The sequence below is a fragment of the Delphinus delphis genome, chromosome 9, assembly GCF_949987515.2.
Source record: "Delphinus delphis chromosome 9, mDelDel1.2, whole genome shotgun sequence".
Taxonomy (NCBI): domain Eukaryota; kingdom Metazoa; phylum Chordata; class Mammalia; order Artiodactyla; family Delphinidae; genus Delphinus; species Delphinus delphis.
Genome location: NC_082691.1, coordinates 89,592,347 through 89,617,502, shown reverse-complemented (window position 1 = coordinate 89,617,502; position 25,156 = coordinate 89,592,347). Strand labels below are relative to the sequence as shown.

General features: G+C 35.2%; 1 protein-coding gene across 6 annotated transcripts in view; it reads left to right on the top strand.

Moving 5' to 3' along the window:
* The window catches only part of CNOT4 (CCR4-NOT transcription complex subunit 4), a 140,448-nt gene that overhangs the window by 103,357 nt on the left and 11,935 nt on the right, over positions 1-25,156 (top strand). For 4 of the 6 annotated variants that reach the window (XM_060020955.2, XM_060020953.2, XM_060020954.2 and 1 more), the window contains exons 8-10: positions 2,346-2,403; positions 5,005-5,254; positions 6,147-6,647. In XM_060020955.2, the coding sequence (XP_059876938.1) occupies positions 2,346-2,403; positions 5,005-5,254; positions 6,147-6,647 (809 nt within the window). Of the gene's footprint in view, positions 1-2,345; positions 2,404-5,004; positions 5,255-6,146; positions 6,648-11,589; positions 23,517-25,156 lie in introns of those variants that run through there. The other 2 variants (XM_060020957.1, XM_060020956.1) reach the window with 1 other exon arrangement.

Genomic DNA, 25,156 nt, shown 5'->3' with positions numbered 1-25,156 from the left:
GGGATATGCAGCTCAAAACTACAATGAGACATCTCCTCATACCCATTCTCCTCCCACCCGTTAGCATAGCCGCTATCAAAAAAGCAGAAAACAAGTGTTTGAAAGAATGTGGGGATATTGGAGTCCTTGTGCACTGTTGGTGAGAATGTATAATGGTACAGCTATAGTGGAAGACAGTATGGCAGTTCCTCAAAAAATTAAAAGTAAAATTACCATATGATCCACCAATTCCACTTCTTTATATACATGTAAAAGAATTGAAAGCAGTATATTAAGGCGATATTTGTACCGTTACATCATAGCCCCATTACTCACAGTAGCTTAAATGTAGAAGCAATCTCAGTGTCCATGGACAGATGAATGGACAAGCAAAATGTGGTACATATATACAATGTAATATTCAGTTTTAAAAAGGAAGGAAATTCTGCAGTATGTTACAACATGGATGAACTTCGAGAACATTATTTATGGAATAAGCTAGTCACAAAAAAGACAAATACTCTGATTCCACTTATATACAAGGCATTTAGAATAGTCAAAGTCATCTAAACAGAAAGTATATGGTAGATGCTGGAAGGAGGGGAAAATGGGAAGTTGTTGTTTAGTAGGTATAGAATTTCATTTTCATAAGATTAAAAGAGTTATGTGTGTGGATGTTGGTGATAGTTGTACAACAAGGTGTGTGTATTTAATACCACTGAAATGTACACTTAAAAATTGTCAAGATGGTAAATTTTATATTAAGTGTATTTTACCACAGTAAATTTTTTAAAAATATTGCAAGTTTATCTCAGATTATCTGAATTATATTCAAGGCTGTTCTTCATGCTATCACCAAATTAATCTTTCTAAAACACTGCTTTATTTATTACATAACATTTCTGTGCTCAAAAAAATTTCCATTGGCCTCTGGTGTCTTACCTTTCTATCCTTACCTCCCATTGTTAAAATCATCCTATATGTTAGCTAAACTACTTACCTTTCTCTCAACCTTTTCTATGACCTTTTGATTCTTGAAACACTTGCTCTTCCTACCTTTAATGCCGTTTTTCCCCCTTTCCCTTCCTCCTCCCAATGTGCACATCTTTTTAAGGACCTAAACTTGAACTTCCCTAGGAGACTTTTCCTAATTGCCCCACTTGGGGTGGCTTCTCTTTCTTCTAAAGATTTATGGCATTTAATGTTTAAACAGTTCATTTAATAGTTGACACTGGCTGATATTTGTTGGTGTGTACCTGTTTTGTTTCCCCAACTGCCTCTAAATTAAGTGGGCTCAGTGCTGTATCTTAAAATTATTTGTATTACCCACTTGACAATATTATGAATTGATTTATTGATATACTGTGAATAATAAGAAGTAAATATGCTCTTCAAGTAAATTTCAGACTTATCAATCAGATTCAAGAGCATCTGGCAGTGTTTCTGCAGAAGATACACTTGGTATTCAGGTTGGGTTCTTGTTAAATTTTTCTAGAACAATTAAATATGGTATCAGTAAGTTGTCTGTTTGTAAGGTGACTTTGTATATGTTTCTAGGCAATAAAATAATTTTGAGAAATTTGGAATCTTAAATTTTTTTGCTATAATATTGTATCAGAAATAAGTATTAGTGTATGGGTACTAATACTTATCTTTTGTTCATGTGCTGGGTTAAAGTTAGTTGTAGAAATGACTTGCTAGGTCAGTGTTATAATGTTTATAAAGATTTTTGTTTTTAAGTCAGATGAGTTAAAATGGACTTGAAGTTAGCAAATCTGTGTTACTTTACTGTGATACTGCATTTTCTCTTGTGGAAGTCAAGTTTTACTGTTTTAGTTTGAGGCAATAGTTTGCACAAAAGTTTCTTTCTGTTACTCTCCTGTGTGTGTGTGTGTGTGTGTGTGTGTGTGTATGTATACTTACATATGCCTTCTCTAGGGTTATGATTAGGATATTGAAGTATTAAAGAAAGGTATTGCCTTTAAGAAATGTAGATAACATTTCAGTAACTTTTACGCCCTCCATTAAGCACCTAGAAAAATAAGTGAGTATTATTTCAAGAATTTTAATGGGGAATGTGTTTATCATGGGCACAAAACTAAATAATGGATTAGTATCCATTTTAAGCAATACTTTTCTTTCATAAGCCATTGTTTCACCCGTTGTTTTTTGAGAATCTAATTAGACTGTAAATTGCTCAAGGATAGAGATTTTATCTTATACTTCTTTGTGTCCCCAGCATCTAACCTAATGTCTTACATCAGAGTGCTTCAATAAATGTTAAGATGATAAAATGTCTATTTTTCTGGCTTTGGTTGTGGGGAGTAAATGTACTCTGATTTGATTTTATTTTTTCCTATTTACAGCCCCATTGACAAACCTTCCGATTCTCTCAGCATAGGGAATGGTGATAATTCCCAGCAGGTAAGATTTTGATACTGTATTCTTTCATTTATCTGCCATCTGCTGAAACAAGACATTCTATGCGAGTGAATTTTCTAGATAGTGAAAAATACTTTAAATACTGAAACAATTTAAAAACACTTTTAGTGGACATCTTTGTTAAATGTATTAGCCCTCTTTTTCTCTACAGAATAGAGCACAATTTAACCCTTTCTTGATCACTCAGAATTATCATTATGACCATATGTTATTGTACTGTGTGCTAATACATTAGTGTCCTTGGAGTCCCTGATATTCTTGGTCTTTCTGACCCTACGTGAAATGATCCCAGACTAACACGCCTTCTGCATTCTTGATTTTGAGTTGTTTCTCTGCCCCATGCTCCCCTTGTCCCTTGCTGTCAACTTTAATTTTCTTTTCTTTTTTTTTTTAAATTTTATTGAAGTATAGTTGATTTACAATGTTGTGTTAATTTCTGCTGTACAGTACAGTGACTCAGTTATACATATATATATTCTTTTTCATATTATTTTCTACTGTGGTTTATCACAGGATACTGAATATAGTTCCCTGTGCTATACAGTAGGACCTTGTTGTTTATCCATCCTATAGATAATAGTTTGCATCTGCTAATCCCAAACTAACTTTAATTTTCTATTTCTCTCGGTGAACTTGACCCCAAGTTTTCCCCCTTCCCTCAAATGACTTTTGGCTTTGAAATGATAAACCAAATAGTTAACTTCAAAGTTGCATCCACTATGATACAAAATGAGGTCCTGATCTTTAGAGCATGCCTTGTATCATCTTGTCTAGTTGCTAGCTTTTCACTACTTAAGTTTCTGTACACCTCTTACTTTGGTTTAAAAAAAAAAAAAGTGTAGTTTCTAATCTCTTCTGTAAAGAACAGCCAGTTCCCCACAGTGTGAGAAACTTAGAGATCTAAAATACATTGTTTTTCTAAACTTGTTGTTCACAGTTTCCATGAAAGAATTTGAAAATCTTTATATCCCCTTGTATATTTTAAGTTAACATTAAATTTTTTTCATAATAAGTTAAAAATAGCTGCAAAGGATGTAATTTCCAGCTTATTATAAATTTTGGTATTTTTAAATAAACATGCTACATTGGGTTTTAATAAGTATCTGAGAGATTTAAGTATCAGAATGTTTTGTTACTCCCTCATCCATTTACACAAGCTATTCTTTAACAATCAGAAATTTTACATCATTACTTGAACTCATCTTTTAATTTTCACTGGTATTACAGAATTTTTTCTTAATGCAATATAGTTTACGCTTGGGACTTCCCTGGTGGCTCAGTGGTTAAGAATCGCCTGCCAATGCAGGGGACACGGGTTCGAGCCCTGGTCCAGGAAGATCCCACATGCCACGGAGCAACTAAGCCCGTGAGCCACAACTACTGAGCCTGCGCTCTAGGGTCTGCAAGCCACAACTACTGAGCCTGCGTGCTGCAACTACTGAAGCCCATGTGCCTAGAGCCCGTGTTCTGCAACAAGAGACGCCACTGCAATGAGAAGCCCGTGCACTGCAACGAAGAGTAGTCCCTGCTCACCGCAACTAGAGAAAGTCTACGCACAACAATGAAGACACAACACAGCCAAAAATAAATTAAATTAAATTAAATATATATATATATATATATATATATAGTTTATGCTTGATAGGCATTCTCTCAAATAAAAGTAGACATATAAATTTTGAATTGGAAATAAAAATATTTTGTTGACACAATGCCAAACTTCTTTCTTCTGAATTTATTTGTAGTATTGATTTGATCAAAGCAATATATATATAAGCATAGATTTTGATTAAAAAATTAATCATTAAACATAAACACTAAAATTGTATTGGAAATTTACCTCTTAATGAAGTGGATAGGGCATTTTAAAATTAGTTTTTTTGCATGCATGGATGAATATTACCTATTGGTACAAGGAGATGTTTCAGCAGCAATCTAGCCATGTTTTCATTTTTCTAAATACAGGTGCTGAGACATCTTGTTCATATAAATAAGTAGATGGAAGAAAGAGTTATTATATCAATATCACTCAAATTTTTGAACTCCTTGTGAATTAAATACCTAAGAATCATATTAAGATTTCTTATAAAAACTATTTTTAATGATGCTTTTGGAAATAGCTTGATTAGATCTTCTTTCCATTTTGTTTAAAACTGAAGTATTGGGAATCATCTAGTTTGCCAAAGAATCTAGTCATTAGAGTCAGTCACTGTGTCATCACTAATCTTAATATTTCTAATAAAGTTTTGTTTGGCTCCCAGAAAGTTTTCACACTTGGGCAAAATACTATAGTTAGATCCCAGAGAGTGAGAAATAGTATTGTCTTTGTAAAGTAAGAGAAATTAGGTTGTAAAAGGAGAGGATACTGGCTGTGTCTTTTCAGGAGGGTCAGTTTTATAAAAGAGTACATATGTAAGTTGATGGATTTTTTTGAAAATTTATGCTCTCATAAAAAAGTCTTTAAGTACCCCAGTTTTTGAAAATCACTATTCTAATACCTTTCATTGCAAGCCTTTTAAACTATGGCTTATTACATTGTATAAACTTATATTGATTATTCTTTTCTTTTTCTATTTTATTTAGATATCTAACAGTGATACACCTTCACCACCACCTGGTTTATCAAAATCCAATCCAGTCATCCCCATCAGTTCATCCAATCACAGTGCACGGTCTCCTTTTGAAGGGGCAGTAACTGAGTCACAGTCATTATTCTCAGACAATTTTCGCCATCCCAACCCTATCCCAAGTGGGCTTCCTCCTTTCCCCAGTTCCCCACAGGCATCCAGTGACTGGCCTACAGCACCAGAACCACAGAGCCTCTTCACATCAGGTATATAACAGTACTATGTGTGTTAGTAATTATACTCAGACTAAAATGAGACCTTTGCTGGTTGTGTTTTTATCCCTTTTTTGTCCACTCCCTTTTTCATAAAAATGTAAACTTTTAAATGGCAAGGAATTGGATGGTTAGGTAAGTAGTTCTGTGACCTAGAACTTACCATGTTAACAGACAAATTTCTCCAAAAATCAAGGGTTAGATCATTTTTCCAATAATCGAATGCTTATTCCTCTAGGAAGTATTAAGGGCTTACAATTTTTAATTAGATTTGTGTTTGTATAGTTATATTTTTAGAAATGTTTCCCCAGCTGACAAAGAAGTATGTTAGTTAATTTTTAAAGTTACATTTTGAGACATTTCCAATTTCATTCATTGTAAGTTCTCATTAATGTGAAGGATAACACAAAATCAAGACAATTTTTTTAAGACAATTTAAAAATATGAAGATTAAATGGATACTTTTTTCATTAAGTTATAGTAGTAGTATGTAAAGTGTATATTCAAACATATACTTTGTCTTTGATAAATACATTTCAAAAATAAACTTTACTAATTGAATTCTATTATATTTATTTATTTCATTTAAATGACTTACTTTGGGTTTTGATGATGAATAGTTGAGAGTATAATTTGGGTTTCAAGTAGTACTTTGTTTTCTTTGATCAGCAAAATCAGTCTATATCGTTCAGTTTTTGAAGTTAGTAACTTATGGATGAAATCATTGCTAGAAGTATCTGAGGCCTTTTGTAATTTTACAATCGTAATGTTCTAAGAAATTATGTAGATTTTGCATATATTTGCCTTTGTGTTATAGTATGATGTTGCACTAGTGTGGAAGTGAGCTATATATTTTAAATTCATCGCTCATTCTTTTTCCCACCAGAAACAATCCCAGTATCGTCTTCTACAGACTGGCAAGCAGCATTTGGCTTTGGTTCTTCTAAACAACCAGAGGATGACTTGGGTTTTGATCCCTTTGATGTCACTCGAAAAGCCTTAGCAGACCTGATTGAAAAGGAACTGTCAGTCCAAGACCAACCTTCCCTTTCGCCCACATCTCTTCAGAACTCCTCTTCACACACTACAACCGCCAAAGGTCCGGGCTCTGGATTCCTGCATCCTGCTGCACCTGCAAATGCCAACTCGAGTCTCAATAGTACCTTTTCAGTCTTGCCACAGAGGTTCCCTCAATTTCAGCAGCACCGAGCGGTTTATAATTCATTCAGTTTTCCAGGCCAGGCAGCCCGCTATCCTTGGATGGCCTTTCCACGCAATAGCATCATGCACTTGAACCACACAGCAAATCCCACCTCAAATAGTAATTTCTTGGACTTGAATCTCCCGCCACAGCACAACACAGGTCTGGGAGGGATCCCTATAGCAGGTAGGTTCATTTATAGCCTTTGAGAATTTGTGAATAACTCATGCCTTCAGGTTGTTGGGTGGGTAGGGAGGGAACTTTTGAATAACAGAAAGTATTTATCATCAGTCTTGGAAATTTCAATGGGAAAAACTATCATAATCTAAAAAAATTTTAATTGGATGGATGCCTTGTAATAGTGAGCTTTATAAGGATGGTGGAGTATTATACCTAGTTATTGCTTGGAAGCATTTTACTTAATAGAATAGTTACCAGACTTTCTTATGGCATATAAATGCAAAAAGACAAAGAAAAAAGAAGGGCTCTGAAGTTATGGTGCCATAAAGTCCAACACCATGGTAAAAATTCTGATTATACATTCTAAAAGTAAACTGGTTCAAAAAAATTTTTTAGAGATGGTAATTAGTGAGAGCATGAGGGATAAAGCCACTCTCTTAACTCCTTTTGACAACTTACTTATTTTGACTGATAGACACGTACAAACACACACACACACACATCAAAACTGTGCTATATGTTAATAAAGGACTTAATATTTGAGAACTCTCATTATTAGTGTTTCACACACATATGTGTATAAGTATACTTTCTGTGAAAAAGAAATTGTTCAAGGAGAGATATTTTTCCTTTTAGTCTGTCATGTTTTTATTTCTGGGGTAAATATTAGGTTCCTGTAAGTGATGCCAGAATACTTCTGGTTTTGTACTGCTACCCTTGAAGGTTTCAGAACTTTTGGCTTTTAAGGTCCCATATGATATTTATTAGATCAAGTGACCTCTATATCTAAAGGAATCTTTCTTATTAATAGTTTTTCAAAATTTAATTTGGGCTTTAGATATGACTGGTAAAAGAGTTTGTTCTCTCCTGATTCTCTCAAGTAGAATAGAATAGTCCTTCACTCTGTTACATAACTTATAAAATTTATTTTTATCCCTTTTCATGGCCTTTGTGATATGACGTGGCACAGCATTATTGTAATAATGTGCTGTTACCAGCAAAGCGTTCGTTCTCTTGTTTTTAGCAAGGTTGATAGATAAATTTACAGAGATCCATCAAAATTCTTTGGCTCTATTCTCTTTGTGACCAACAACATTTCATTTTCAAGACAAGTAGTTGGGTTAAGAGAGTATGGTTTGTGGCTGTTGATACAGTGAAGTTAATTTACATGTAAGCATGATAGCACCTAATGTAGTGGTTTGCACATTGGTGGGACTCATGTTATTTGTTCATCTGATATGGTAGTTAGTAGGTAATCGAGAGTGACATTTTTCAGTCCTCTTCTACATGATATTCACTTGTGAAACACTAAGTGTTCAGTTCCTGGTACTCTTTTTTTCATCCATTGTAGACAGCATATTAGAACATAATTGTGTTTTGTTTTGCTTTGTTTCAACCATTTAGAAATGTGGCATTTAAATTACTAGTAGTGTATCTCAACATTATAACACTAAAAGTTAAAGCTAAGTTCCCCTAAATATTCTAAACATTTAACAATAAAATATTAAACCAATACTATTAATATTTGGGTATCTGTTTGCCCAACAATGAACTGGGCCATGTGGATAATACAGAACAAGTATAAAATATGGCTACTATTTCCAGGTACTGTACAGTACAGTTGACGAGATAAAATAAGACTGTGTATGAAAGTGGTAACCATATGGTACTGGAATCCAAAACACATCAGTGGAGCCTATAAATTGTTGGGGAGGCTTCATTGAAGAAATAGGAATTGATCTGTATCCTGGATTTGGGTTAGCAGGAGGGAAAGGAAAAAACCTTTTATGTTGATGGAAACTCCTGAATGAAGGCGTAGAGGCAGGATTTAGTATGTCATTACATTAAGAAGCATTAGAACTGCCTTCTATACCAGGAGGTCCTTCATATATTTTATACATAGAATGGATGAGAGGACGGAGAGCTCTGACGGTGAGGCAAAACAGTATGGACTTGATCTGATAGGAAGGATGATGCCTTTGTGGAACTAGTTCTTAGCTGTCTTCATTGTGTACTTTTATTTGACTTATTACATGACCATCTTCAAAAATTATCTGTTCTTCTGATTTCATAGTTATCATATTGTCCATTAGTACAAAATGAGCAGTTTTAAACCAAATATTTCAAGCCAGTATATATTCTGGAGATGCCACAGGGGTGATGAGTAATCACTGATTTTTGAGTGTAGTTGTCCTCATGTTAGTCATTTGAAATCTTCATCTAAAGTAGGTGCTTTATGAAAAAAATGTGGCATTAAATTATGGTCCTATCTTGGTGGGCTTTTCTTTTAGCGTATACTCAACCATAGAGCATAAAATACATTTTTTTCCCAGAAATTCTAAGAATGAAGTCACCAACTATAGGTTCTGAATCATTGTTGTATTTTGTGGGAGGTGGGGAGAGTTTGTTATTTCAGATTTTCAGTTTTTGACTATGCATACTACCTTGGTATTTAAATAGTGACTTATGATTAAGCTTATTGTTAGATTACTTTTAAGGCTCTCACGACTAGAGAAATTTTAGTTTTAACGTACCAAAATATTTTAAATTGTTATCAAGAGTTATAGAATCCTTCCATGGCTTATAAATATTTGGCAAATACCTCAGAAAGCTGAATGTGCTGAGCCTCAAAACAGAATAGTTTTATAATTGTAGCCAGATGATTGAGGATTTTCAGTAACAATTAGAAATGACAAACTAAAATTATGAAAAACTGTGTACATCTTAACTGTGAATTATTTGAAGCAATTTAATAGGTAGGCAATATCTGCCTCCCACCCCTAGCTGTAACTCAGTTGTACTTGAGTTGAACTATTGAAAAAGGCCTAACTCTGTATTCTGCAGTGAATATCATGGTATCTTACACAGGTAGCTGTCAAGTGCTTCATAGTGGAGAGTACATACTGTTTTAGTGAGGCCTGCCACTTTAAGATATACTTAGACAATATTCAGTACTGGAAAAGGCATGTATATTTATTCTTTAGATATGTAGAGCAAAATGAGGTTCCTGACCTTTAGGAGTAAATACTCAGAGGTGTCAGTCTTCTGTGTATCATACAGAAACTATGTCTATATTTATTATATATTTGTATTTAAATTTTAAGTTTTGGTTTGTTTCAGTTAATTATTAAAATTTGATAACACTGAAACCTGTCATGGGAAGGACAGTTGCCAGAGGTTTGACAGAAACATGGTTTCCATTTCCTCTGCCAAATTGAAATCATTTTTGTGTTTAAAATTAGTTATTTCCTTAATTAAGTGAAATCTTTTTAGCAGCATTTTCTTGGCTGCATATTCAGTTTGCTAAATTTAGAAGGATTTTTGGAATATTCTTGAGGGGAAACTTTGATCAGTGGGCAGTAATAGTGAAGTCCATTCAGACCTTTTTTATTATTGGAACCACGTGCTTTTGTTTTAAAAAGTGACTTTTCTAGTCCTAAAAATTGACCTACCTTGTTCAACTCCTTCATTTTAGGAATGACAAAGCTGTGTTCTGGAAAGGTTAAATAATTTGTTAAAAGTCACACATTCAATTAGTAGTAGAATTAGGATAAGAACCCAGATCTCAGATTTAGTAACTAAAATGGTTTTTCATTACAACATTGATGTTCTCCTTCATAAATGAAAATTACTGGCATTTACTTTAACATGGCTTTCTTCCCATAGTAAGTGATTTTTGCTCTCACACAGTTGGGAGGTCCCTTTTTATCAACAGTATCTATTCATGAGACAATTGGCCCATCTCAGGAATATGACCTGTAGTTACAAAATAGAATGAATTTCATTGACTTGATGAAAATTAATCTCTTGCTTAGTTCTTCTAAGTACCACGTTCTCACCAAGAACTCTAGTCTAAAATTTCCTTTACACAGCCTCCTTGCTATGTATTTGGGATTTATAGAATCTTTGCCAATTTACTGAAACACTATGAAATAACCTGTTCTAAAGACTGAAAGTCTTTATCTTCATGTTATCAGTTAAGCTGTCTTTCCAAGTGTAACTTTGCAGATGTGTTTTTCAAAGGACTCCCTACCAAGATGTTTTTATTCCATAATGCTAAAAATTATTTGGAAGACAAATAATAGTCTAAGTCTGTAAACATTGTTGTTTCGGAATATACCTAGAAAAATATTTGAAACTGTTTAGGATTAGATTTTTGTTCGTGTTTTTGTTCATTTGAATTTTACTTAAGAGAGGGCATTAAAAAAAAAATTCTTAGTTTCTGAATTAGCTGTTTTAACAGTGACTTGATTGAATTTTGAGTCACGTGTGAAACAAGTCACTTGTAGTCATTATCAATTATAATTGGGAGAACTGATCTCATTTCATGTACAGTTCTCTGACCTAGAAGTAGTCATCTCACTTTCAGTCAATTGGATCATTGTATTGTTAGCATTTTACTATTTGCTGATTACTTCAAAAGTGCACATTGAATTTTCAGATGCTGTATGGTAATTTGCTAAATTAATATTTACATCTTTTTATTTCTTTTTTCTAAACATAATTACTGCTTTTAAAACATGGATTTGTCATTTTTCCCTTTTAAAAAATCACATTTTCACTTCTGTGAATTTAGTTTTAATTTTTTCACAAAATACTGCTTACTGTTAGGAGTGTCTAAATATATAAGGGGTCCAATTGGCTTGGAAAAGAATGGCTTTCCTGGTCTCTTTTTTTTTTCCTTTTTGTATATTTATAATTCTAAATCTATTATATTTGTTCTTAAATCTGACAGTGTTAAATTTAAGGGTGTGATTGGAGTATAACTATTTTCTAGGTACTTGATAAGTTTATATTTTAAAATTCATGTCTTGTTTCACACCCGCATTCCAGCCATTACGCATGTATTTTATATATGTATCAGTATTCCAAATATTGAAGTCATTTTTAAAGGGACTGTTAACAAATCTAGTCACCCATAACTAGACCATGACTGACTTTTCCACAGGGGAAGAAGAGGTGAAGGTTTCGACCATGCCACTGTCAGCCTCTTCCCATTCATTACAACAAGGACAGCAGCCTACAAGTCTCCACACTACTGTGGCCTGACAACAGAACTGAGAGGAGAGGATTAGACTCTGGGGTGCTTGCATGGGCAACCGGATTTTTGCATGACTCCTTTCTGATTTTGCATTTAATGTATACACCCAAAAGAGCCAATATAAACGTTCCTCATGCCTACAACTAGTGTGTTACCTCATAGTTGCTAAAGTATTTCTTCATTAGGCCTTTAACACAATTTATTAGCATAATAATTTTGGCATTGTTTCTCATGAGTGATACTATTTTTTAACTCACACAAATAAACTTGTAGTACTATAATTAAGATCCCAGATGAGATTAGCTAGAATTGTTATTTTGGCTCTATTAATTGAAAATATTCAAAGATAATGGTAGTTCCTTGTTTTCTGATTTGTGAAAAAATGGTAATATCCTAATATATTCATGAAAATTTGAAAATTAAGAAGATAATGTCTTGCATTCTTTGAATACTTGAGAAGAAAGAATACATATAAAACAAAATTGGTGGTGTCATTTAATGCTCAGAAGAATGTTGTCAGCAATTGTTTGTAGTTGTATGGATTTATCCTATATTATGCATTACATGTTTAGAAACTGTCTTTGTTCTCTCTGATTTGCACATTTGCACTTTCTTTTTGAATGGTTGTTAATTATATAGAGACGCTTAAGAGATAATTATTATAGACTAAATGCAATATAATCTCTTTTCTAATGCACTGCCTAGTATACCGGGAAATTGCCTCAGAAACAGAATTTCAACTTACAGTTGATTTATCAGAAACTTGAATATGGGGTAAATATTGTATGTGAGAAGCAACCATAGTAGTGTAACATTTTTATTGGAAAAATGGTAGTTCTGTGGGATATTTGTTTGGAAATTTCATTGTTTCACAATTGAAGTGTGATAATAAAACTATATTACAAGTACCTGACCAGAATGAGACTAAGGTGGAAGAGAAGAGATTGGGGATCCTCTAAAATTAGGCCACGTAAGTTGTCATAGGTAATTTTAGTTAATCACAGAGAATAGTGGTGTACTTTATTAGGCTATAATGTTGAAGTGATGTTTTTGGATAATAGACAATTTCTTGAAATAGTTCTAAAGCTGATAATGAAAGAAAATAAACTGAATTCAGTTCTGAGCATTAGACAAAAGCTGGTTCAGAAAACATGACTATGTTCTGCCTAAATTAAGCATCTGGGAAAAAAGGGGAAAGTCAGATCTCCTCTTGAGATTTTAAAAAAAAACATTGTGATATAAAAGATACGCCTTAATTAAAAAAAATATTAAAAGAGTAGCATGAATACCAAAAAAGGAAGCCTAGAGATTTAAAATAATAATAATGAAATACCTTACTAGGAGTGATACTTAATATCATGTTGGAGTTGGAGTTTTCAGGGTTCCCTCTCTATGTAAAGTCTAATAACTTTCTATTAGATATAATATACAAGTTAAATGGGTTTGTCCTGAGGTATAGTGGGTAAACTAAAATCTATTCTTAGATATCCTTCAATTTGGTTAGCTGAGGGTGTAGAAACAACTAATTATCTAGCCATTTTAATTATTTTTGTAAAATTCTGCATAAATGATAATCTCTAACTTCTATCTAGAAATGACTTTAAGACAGCGTTATGAGAAATTTAGAAAATACAAATAAAATATTGTAGATTTCTTAGCCTTTTAGCATGTGTTGAATATGAAGTCTTTTAGTATGTGTTGATTATGGTTTCATTTTTGCTGTGAGAGGCCAAGACATCCACTTAATGTCTCCCGTGGTGCTGAGGCTCCTTGGCTTTGTGAACAAACTTGGGCTCCCTGTAATAGGGCTTACTAGCGCATAGTTTTCTCCAGCCTTCAGTGCAAGCCTTTCATCACTCAGATCTTCTTACAAAAACATGAGGTGGTTAGCTCCCATTTACTTACTGTTTTGAGAGATATACTTGTTAAACAAGGCTTTTTTCCTGTGGTAGCTTTCTCTATCCTTTCTCATTCTTGGCCATTGCCATAAAACTGTCAGGTAGTTTACCAGACTTGCTAGAGCCCAGGACTGTCTTTCTGCCTGCTTCCCCTTCTGCCCCCGCCCCCACTTTCCACATACACACCATAATGGGAAAAATGCTTTCTTGGGTAATTAGGCTTCAACTTAGATATTTTCACATATACTAGCTAAAGATTATCATTTAACTAACTGTAATTCCAAGACTTTGTAAGCCTAAACAAGTAAGCTTCGCTGTTTTGCTTACTTAATATATATATTATGGTTTTAAAAAGTGAAGTCTTAAAGTCAGTCAGAATTAATTATACTAAAACACAGAAAAAGTTACACAACATGTGAAAGAAAGTACTGCTTCACTTAGCAAGTAAATTGATGAAGCCAAATGATGGTAAAGAATGAGAAATTCTAAAAACTTCAAATTAGTTTTTGATAAATTCCTTCCTGATTGATCTGTCATACACAAGGGAAACTTTATATGCTTTTATATCCTTAACTTTTAAAAAAACATGTCAGAGCAGCAGTTCTTAGTGCCAGTGTGTAGGATATAGACCTGGGTTGAATGATTTTGATCTTATGATGAATGTCAAGTGCCTCTTTTTAATTTCTTAAAGATTCCATTAGAAAATATTTTCTGATTAATAATACTTTCCTTTTCATTCTACTGTTGCATTTTGTTTTTACAGGTGGTGCTTTTGTATACTCTCCTCTTATTTCAACGAAGCATTAATATTTGAGTGCCTATTCTTTGTAGTGACTTGAGCTAGATCTTGAGGGATACAAGGCTGAATAAAGTATAGATCCTATTATCAAGGGTAACAGTCTAGTGACAGTTTTATTTCAATTATTTCTATAGGGTCAGCTCTTGATATATTTTAACCACAGGAACAGCCAGAGCAGTCCAGACTCATTTCATTATTCATTGCTCTGACAGTGGCAACAAAGGGTATTGAATACTGATATTTGAAATTTTAAAATATATGATAATTTGGAGAGAGTGAAAAAAATTTTAACGGGAGAGACATACATTCATTATTCTAATTTAAGTATTTCTCAGTCGTGTGTATGCTCATGTCTTACTCTTAGTGTTGTGGCGATTAAGTACAGCTTCCTCTATATATGTTCTTTTAAAGAAAACTTTAGGGCTTCCCTGGTGGCGCAGTGGTTGAGAGTCTGCCTGCCGATGCAGGGGACACGGGTTCATGCCCCGGTCCGGGAAGATCCCACATGCCGCGGAGCGGCTAGGCCCGTGTGCGCCATGGCCGCTGAGCCTGCGCGTCCAGAGCCTGTGCTCCGCAACGGGAGAGGCCACAACAGTGAGAGGCCCGCGTACCGCAAAAAAAAAAAAAAAAAAAAGAAAGAAAGAAAACTTTAATGCATTGTGTGCACATTTTTACTGACATGGCTCCTATTTGTACAGTATTCCAAGCACCTTCAAGACTGACAGAGCTCTCCTCTGCTGTGATACAGGTACATAGGGAGCTACTCCCACAGAGGCCTTACCTCAGAAAGCCAAGAGAAAGGAACGAATTGCAGGTGCATTGAAATCTTACGAAATGAAGACCACCATGTTATTTATGCATATATAAAAACGGGGGGACATTTTATCCTATATTGAGTTGTAAGGTTTTAGATTCTTTTGTTTATTTGATCATGAAGCTTTCCCATATTTGCTTAAGAGTTGTATATCATACAATTGAGAGCACAATAACTTAAAAATGTTTTTTTCTTTTAAAGAGGTAATATCACAAAATGATGATATATATGTCTTTTTCTACAAAATATAACCAAGTCAATTACCTGGTTTCAAGCTAGTCCTTCTGCCATTAGTGCTATGTGTCTTCTCTCAGTCTTTTTATTTGAATATCTACTACGTTGTCTCCTTGTGCTGAATAAATGGTAGTAGTATGTACAGGTATTCACACATGAAATGTTTAGAAATGTTTGTAGTGTATCAGACACTTTGCTGATACAAAAGTAAAAATAGGAGTTAGAGAAGTTACTTGAGCAGATTCAGGGAAAACCTTCATAAAAAGTGTGGGGCTTTTTGCTTTTGAAGGATGGCTTGAAATTAAATGATGGAAGTGGAAAATACAGTAAAGGCAACATATTGAACAAAGGCAACATATTGAACAAAGAATCGGGAATGGAGATTAGCATGGTCTGCTAAGGGTCAGGAGGGAAGGATAGTAAGGAGATGGACTCGTCTGAGGTATTACAGGTCATATAGGAAGGTGGGATAAGTGTGCAAAAGCCTTGAAAACTAGGAAGAATAGTTTAGTCTTGATGTGGATGTGGTCAGTGTTAGAGAACTACACGTTCTTTGGCAAAGATGTAACTTGATTGTAGCATTTTAAGAAGATTAATTCTGTAATACATTTGCTTGAAATTAGGACCAGTTAGAAAGCAGTTCCAGTATGTCATTGCAAATAAGATGGCCTGGGCTGGAATAGTAATAACTAGTAGGATTGGAGAAGAAATTATGAATTAGAAGTCAGAAAGAATGAGATCTAGGAAAAGGGCTTTGGGTTTGGCCAAGTCTCTAATGACCTTTAAAAATGTTACTTTCAGGGGCTTCCCTGGTGGCGCAGTGGTTGAGAGTCCGCCTGCCAATGCAGGGGACACGGGTTCGTGCCCCGGTCTGGGAAGATCCCACGTGCCGCGTAGCGGCTAGGCCCGTGAGCCATGGCTGCTGAGCCTGTGCGTCCGGAGCTTGTGCTCCGCAATGGGAGAGGCCACAGCAGTGAGGGACCCGCGTACCGCAAAAAAAAAAAAAAAAAAATGTTACTTTCATAAAAAGATACAGATGGAAAGCAGATTTCTAGGGTTCATGAGGAAATGTCAAGGATCTGGATGCAGCAGTCATCGACTGAAGGCCTTTGGCAACAAAGGGGAAGAGAAAAACAAGATGCTAATTAGATGGGTGGTAGATCTTAGAAGGCATTGCTTTAAGATAAGGGAGATAGCTAAATTTTTAAAGGCAGAGCATATAGAGTCAATTGAGAGGACACCATAGATAGTGCGGAAGAGAAGATAGGCTAACCAGTAGAGTAACACATTTCTGTAGGTGCTGGGAGGAGATAAACTCCTGAGACGGAGTAAGGTTATGGGTTTGACTTAAAAGAGATGGGATATATCTTCCTTTGCTATTTGTAAAAACAATCAGAAAATCTAGGAGAGAGAATGTGAGATTAGAGAAAATGAGAATAGATGAAGGTGCTCATATCAGTAATTATTGAATGCATATTGTGTGAGAAAATGGGGGTGAAAGAGTGGAGTTGGGAACCTATTTAAAAAAAAAGAAAGAAAGAAATTAAATAAGTCTGTGAGAATAAGCCTAGAAGTGCATCGGAAAGAAATTTAAGAATTGCTGAGTCAAGATAAGAATCAAATTTAAAATTTTAGTGTCCAGATATATATGGTTTTGTATGTTCCAGTGATTCAACACAAAGCATCAGGAGTGGACAAAGCAAATATGAGAGTTTGGTTAGAGGGTGAAGAAGGAAAGGACACAAAGATATTTAAGAAGACAAAACTGATATAACCTTGTGATCAGGAAGAGTCCAGTAAGGCAGGAAATATCCAGTGGTGCGAGTGTGTTGAAGGGAGTTCACTGATTTCAGGTTTTGATGAGGACAAAGAACAGGTATAGTATTGTTAAGGGAAGGACAGATTAGGAGACTGTGGTCAGTATGATAACCACTCAGTGCTAAATGATGAGTGAGAACCAGAGAAAGGATGGTAGATAGATGTCTAACATTAGGGCTAGAGGTTGGAAAGAAGGCAAGCTTTCGTTACCCCTGTGGTCTTTTCTCTCCCTGCTTTCCCTCCAGTCCTTTTTTGAGAGTAGGAAGTCAGACTGTGTGAGAGAGAATTGCAGAAAGCATGGTATTGCCTGCGGGAACCTGGATCACGTTTCCTATAAGTTGAAGGTGATTCAAAGGAAAACGTCCCACAGTGGAGTAAACATTGCTTTCTCAAAGCACAGTAGGAGGATGTGAACGCAGAGTGCAAGGGAATGCCTGGGAAAAGTCAGAGATGAGATTGGACAGGTGTATGTATGCCCAGTGAGTGTGTTACTTATGACATGAAAGGTTTAGACAGAGGGGGTAGGTGTGCCATATGATGAGTCTGCTAGCTTGAGGAGCCCATATTACAGGTGTGAACTAGTTTTTCCCAAGCTTAAATGCAAACTGGAAAGAATCAGCTTTCCACCTACATAGGGAAAGTATCTCTTCTTAGTTGGACTAGGTCATTCTGCTTTAATTATATGACAAGTTGGTATTAAAAGCAGTAGATTGGTGAAAGTAGAGAGAACTTAAGAATTTTATTATAACAGGTTATAAAAATATTTTGACAACTTTCCCCAAAAGAGAATGTGCTTTGTAAATAGACACAAACCTACAAGTTATTGAACTCAGAGATGGAGATATAAATATATAATATATATTTTTTCTCATTCAATTAATAGCAAACATGCCTAGTTTGAAAGCATCCTTAATTTCCTGACTAAATTAAAATCCTGCCTGAAGCCCTTCTAAAATATTTTTAAATTCACTGGACTTGTTCCATATATGTCAGCTAAGATATCACCTGTGACATTTAAAAATGATAATGCTTCAAAGTATAAGTTATTGCTTAAGAATGCTAAGTTTGTGGAACCATGTTGATGGATTGAGAAGCCGCTGCTCCTTGGATCTCCTTACTGCCCTGTGATTTATTAGTCTTAGCAACCTTGTATTGCTAGGCATATTAGACCACAGCTTCTTTAACCAGGAGCTTTTTCTAAAGAATCACTCTTGGGAATTCAAGATTAATTAAGGTGTATCTACTCTGTTCTGGCGCTTTGGAGAGTATACCCTGGGTTTGAGTTATATAAAAATCTAGTTTATACCTATCAGGTACCTAGAATTGAAGGCAAGCTTAAGTAATATAAGCTGCTTGAGAATTGGACAGAAGTACCTAGAAGTTCCATGAACCAGCTGGTAATTATTGTACTTGAGAACCAATCTATTTACTCCAACTTCCTTCACACCAGCCTTCATAAGGCAGCTATTGACTTGACTTTGTTCTTAGCCTGCCTCACACTTTATGGTTATTTTTGAGGTTCCTGGAAGCTCCGACCCAACCCCTAAGAACATACTGTGCTTAGAACAGTTTTGTTGTTCCAGCTCCAGTTTGGTCCTAAGACCCACTATTGTGTAACACCCCAAAAGTTTTTTTTCCCCTCCATATAATTTATAAAGCCTTTAAAGCACCCAGTACCTTTTTTTTTTTTTTTTTGGTGAAATTCACATAACATACAATTAACTACTTTAAAGTGAACAATTTGGTGGCCCAGTAGGACTGTTCTTTAATTATCTTAATGTTAAAATTGAATAAATAACCCACTGTGGCTGTGAGAATTTTGGCCTGTCCTTGTTGGGGCTGTGTGGTAACAGCTGCATCTAGACTCGGGTAAAAACGTTTAAAGCAACTGTCTGAATAGTTCTTAAGTGGTAATAATAGTCCTTCTGTCTTCATGACATTTGATTAGCACATCACCTAAGAGAAAGCTTACTTAGCAAAGGAAATAAATAAGCCTGGCTCTGTGTCTGGGAGTGAGGTTGAGTGTTGTGTGTGTGCATGTACATTCGTTTATATATAGTAATTTTCATTTAAATCCTCCACTTAGTGAATGTGGCAGGTGAAAAAATCTCAGACCATCTCTCTGTGACTTTCTCTAAAGGTTTTTTTTTAAAAAAGAAATTAAGACCCTGTTTAAATGCAGCAGGGTTACAGTACAGGTGCCCGCTTCACCCCTGGTCATGCTTTTATCTAAACAAATATTTTCATAGCTTTTTCTCATCAATTTTCACTTCCACTACTAAGCATATCCATCCCATGTCTTACTCTTTTGGAAAACCTAAGGAAAGGATAATAAGAAAAAGACGTTTTAGAATCATGAAATTTCAGAGCTATGAGACATACAGTCTTCAACAATCCACTTTTAAAGACCAAATAATAATAACGCTATTAATAAACAAGGCTCAGAAGGATTGTGATTGCCCGTAATCACATTCTAACCACAGTTTTATGTTTTCCTAGCCCTCACCATGTGAATATGCTTTTGTATATGTAATTCAAGGAGAAAAAAACTTCAAGATTCAGAATATGTCTCTTCTCTAAACTTTGTTGTGTCTTACAGTTTATTTTAGTAGTTCTCACAAGTCAAGGGCTTTCAACTGTGAGTATCAGTGCAAGTAATGAATTGAAGACTTTCAGATTGTGTATCTGCTGGCAACTGTTATTACAGATCCTGTAAGTTGTTAAAACAGCCTTGTGTTAAATGTGGCCCAATGACCTTGGAGTAACTTTAGTGGGGGGAAATTGTAACCTTGCAGGTACTCTTAATGTAGACTTAAAGTACAAATGTCAGAACCAAAATAAACAGTAAAACAGGTGGCATTAAATTTACCCAGCATTTTTCTGCAGTGCCAAAGAGCATTTAAGGATCAACATGCATGACACCTAGACTGGTGATATCTCTAATGTTACAGAATGAAAAAAATGCTTATAGTAATGGCACCAGGATATACTACACCCACACTAAAGGGGTGATTTTAGGTTCATCTTTGAAGAGCTACTATATGCTACACTATGTAAAATGATAGCATATCTGCTGATTTTTTTTTCAATCAAGGAGGTTGTTGTTTTCAGCATAATGAAAAAGAGGGAAAGCTCCACAAGGATTTAAAGATGATAATACCATCATCATCTCCAAGAAGAAATGCAGGAATGCTGACTGCAATCAACTTTTGTAGCCTAGTGATGTTTCCTAATATGGTGAGATCTCTTCCCAAGGACTATACTAGCGTTTATACTCTGTTATCAGTCTTGCGTACTGAAATAATGTGTCTACGGAGCAGAACATAGTGATCTGGAACATTACTGGGATGTTTTTAAACATTGTTGTTTTATATGTTGGCATTTGCAAGAAGACTGACACCCTGAAACCATTCATTTTTTTCCTTTACTACATCTATAAATTGAGTATTCAGCTTAAGGTAAAAGGAGGCCCTGGGTTATGACTTCATCAACAAAGTAGGAAGGTTTCTTATTGGCCTTAAGCTGAGTGTTGGGCTACATACCATTGTTGCACTTACGTTTTCTCTATTAAAATACGTTTTTATAAAGTTTGTGATTATGGATTACTGATATATATATGCCCTATTCCCTCATCCCTCACTTAGGGTATGATTTGCTACCAGGTATGGGTTTTTTTGGTTTGTTTTTTGTTTTTACATCTAAACTATTAACATTCACTAATTAACCTAACAGTGGCCTTCCCCAGTCCCAGAGTCACAAATAAGAATGACATTTCTTGAGTCTTAGTGTAGTCAATGCTGCAAAACCTCACCTGTATTTTAAATGGTAGGTGATTGGAATGAAGCTTATTACTAAAGTAAGCAAAGATCTTACATAATTTCCAAATAAATACCTACAGCCCTGCAACCTTAGTTTTAGAACATGCTTTCAGGTTTTAATTCCTGACTAGCTGGAGTCTTATTCTGATAGTTTGTACTCACCTCTCTATCCAGTTTGTTTTTCTTTCTTTGGACAAACAAGAAATTGTTTCTATCTCTGTGTAACTTAACCACAATTAGAGGGGGCGGTCTTGACTAGATCTTAATGTGCACTACCTGTGTGATTACCCTACAGGATCCCTGACAGGCCTGAATTTTCCCATTTCAAAGGAGAAGAAAGTGCTCTGTCAGGCTGCTGTTTACTCAGAGTCTCTGGTCATTTACCTCCCAATTTCCTTCTCAGTATCTGGTCTTATTTCCAAACTAGCTTTTGATTTTAAATGATCATATTATTTTTTTCTTCTGTCTTTTAAATCAAAACAGCACATTTAAGCAGAAAGCACAGTCTGGGTTTGGAGTAGATTGAGTAACAAGTGTCAAATTGGTAGACTTTTGACATTGTAAGATTGGTGTTATTCACTTTCTCCTACTTCTAAGTTATTCTAGCTCTTTAAAAATACATTCTAGACAATACTACTAAAATAAAGTGCTTCACAAATATGTGTGATTTTTAATAGAACTAATTTTTTTTCAGTAAAATGTTCTAGTTCAGTATAAACCTGGATGTGGTGAAATAGGAATTGTAGTTTCTAATTTATATTTAAGATTGTGTTCATATGATCTTCCTTCCCTCGTTCCTTCCTGCTTTCCTTTCTTCTACACTGATTGAGATTTGGTTCTGTCAAGACCATCTCTGGCATTCTTTTGCAACTGAACTATAATAAATCATAGCAAAGGATGAACACTTAAATAAGTATATTTCAAAAATGATTTTTAAACTAAGGCCCCTTAGTGAACTGATGGTAAGCATATAGCTCTTTAAATTCATCAGCATATAGGCCTTTTGAAATGCTTTCCTCCACAGGAGTATCATCTTTTGTAGTTCTGGAAAGGATGCAGTCTTATGTTAAGTCTTTCTAAATTGAAGCATAATTTGAAAATTGGAGGCAAAAAGTTTCTGTATTTTCCCCAGTATAAGAATAAATAGTAAGGAGGAAGAAGAAGCAAAATAGTCTTATTTTTTCTTAAATCATACATTTCACATAGCTAAAAAATAAGTAAATTTCAAATTTGCATTCTTGTTTTGAAAAATCAAATGTTTATTTATAAAACAACCTCAAAACAAACTTTAACAAATATCTCTGGTTTGTGAAAATAGTGAGGGAGAAAGATGTATGCTTGGTCAGTTGGGTTGGAAATGTTTATTACCATGACTATACCCATATCTATGTTATTTAGTTTCAGGATAATGAGGCATTTACTTCGTTTCCTAAAAATAATCTTTTTTCTAAAATTAAGAAACAAAGCAAATGATTATTTTAATGCCTAAAAAGATACTTTCTAAAAATAAAGCTCAGAGTTGGGTTATGAAGAATTTGTCAATTAAAATCATGTTTCAGAGCATGGATAATTTTAGTCTTCTTTTGGGGGGAGTTTTATGTCTTTGATATAAACCCTTAAGATAGGAGCCATCTTTCAGAAAAAGATGAGACTGATCTTCACTGTCAAAAGTGAGCTGTGTAATCAAATGGAGTAAAAACTGGCTGTATGTTTTTAAATAACTTTTAGAAAATTTAGAAATCTTTTAGTTTGGAAAATTATGAACATCAGAAACCTTAGGACTTTCAGTAGACATATAACCATATGGGGATTTGCTGCATAGGCAGCAAAATACTTTGGTCTTAGTGCAAGTTCCTCTTCAGGCCTGGAGAGGAACTTATACTCGCATAAAAATATTTTATTGGCACTAAACGATCAAAAGCTATCACTGCTTTGTTCCGAATAGCCAAACTCCAGGGATCCGTTGAAGAAATACAAAACAAGCAGAGCAGCAAGACTTCTAGGAAGCTGCTGTAAAACATTATAGCATCAAGCCCCAGAGAAAATAATAGAGTAGATATTCGATAAATGTTTGTTGAATGAAAACTCATGGCTGAGAGAGTAATGTTAGTGTCTGATTATTATTTCTGGAGGTCTGCAAAGCCTGGATCTAGATCTGCTTTGTGTTAAATCTGGACTTCTGGAGACCTTAATTAGATTCGTTTCCACATGAATTATCTCACCTCTTGGTTGAACTGTGGCCTTCAGTTCAGTGTTAAGATTCCCCTCACCACTCTATGATCAGTCCTTCTCTTCTGTCTTTACCTCTGAACTCTGGAAATTCAGCTCTTGACTGATCCTTATTTTCCCAAGGATCACACACTGCTCCCTCCCTTCACACACACAAACTTTAAAAAATTTCACCTAACCAATACTTTTCTTACCTCCAATTTCTCATTTGTGATACTCACAAATATATATATATACACACACATATATACACATACATATACATACATATGTATACACACAATTCAGAAAGTGTTTCTAAATAAATACCTTATTTTCCAGAACTCTCTGTGTGGGTAATGAAGAGCTGTTTGGGGAACTTAATACTTTCCTAAGTAGGGAGCTCTCTTTAGGGAACTTATAATTGTTAAAGAATTTTTTCTCTTGGCTAAACCAAAGTCTTTTTCCCATTTATACTTCTTGTCAAATATGTGAAGGCAGTTTCCGCTTGTCTAGTAACTACTAGACCTCAATGAAACAAACTTAGTCCTTTTAACCTTTTCACACCTAACATGGTTTCTAGTTCTCTCTGTAGCCCACTTCTCCTCTACACATATTTTGGCATGACAATGAATGCCTTTTTTTTTTAATTTTATATGTTTATTTTTGGCTGCGTTGGGTCTTCATGGCTGCACGCGGGCTTCTTCTAGTTGTGACCAGGGGCTACTCTTCGTTTAGATGCGCATACTTCTCATTGCGGTGGCTTCTCGTTGCGGAGCACAGGCTCTAGGTGTGCGGGCTTCAGTAGTTGTGGTGCACGGGCTCAGTAGTTGTGGCACACAGGCTTAGTTGCTCCACGGCATGTGGGATCTCCCCGGACCAGGGCTCAAACCCGTGTCCCCTGCAATGGCAGGCAGATTCTTAACCACTGCACAACCAGGGAAGTCCCTGAATGCCTTTCTTAAAATATGAAGCTCACACTTTAATAATCCAGACGTGATTAGATAATCTCCTTTTTCATTAACACTGTTCTTATTACTAAAGTTCGTATATTCCTTTAGAGGTTACAGAGTCTTTTTATAAAAATATCCTGTGGGGGGCTTCCCTGGTGGCGCAGTGGTGAGAGTCCGCCTGCCGATGCAGGGGACACAGGTTCGTGCCCCGGTCTGGGAAGATCCCACGTGCCGTGGAGCGGCTGGGCCCGTGAGCCATGGCCGCTGAGGCTGCGCGTCCGGAGCCTGTGCTCTGCCGCAATGGGAGAGGCCACAACAGTGAGAGGCCCGCGTACCGCAAAAAAAAAAAAAAATCCTGTGGGGTTATTATCCCTATTTTGTAAATGAGAAAACTGAGGCTCAGAGTGATTATCATTTGTGATTTGCTCAATGTCATACCATTGCTGATTTAGACACTTTAATGTTACCTATTTAGAAGATCCATTACCCAATTGTTATATCAAATGATATAAGTGAAACCACTAAACCTTTTTTCATACACATGACTGGTTAGATCTCTTCCATCCTACACTTTGCTAATGAATTTTTAAAAATCTGAATGTATATATGTTAAATTTTATGTGTTTGGATTTGGTGTAGTTAGAGTGTATCCTGTTGTATATCACCATCTTACAAGTTTATCATATGAAAAACTACATGATTATAAAGTGATAGATAAATGTTATTAGTAACAGTAATAACATTTGTGTGAAGATTTTAAGAATTTTAATTTAAGAATAGGTATAATTTTAATTATTGATTCTGTCCTCTCTAGAATTAGTTTTCTGTTTGCATATTTAAATAAACTTTGTAGGTTTTGTTAAATATAATATAAAGCATGGAGTCAAAGATAAGCCAAGCACTATCTCAGGAACTTTCAGGCTAACACACAG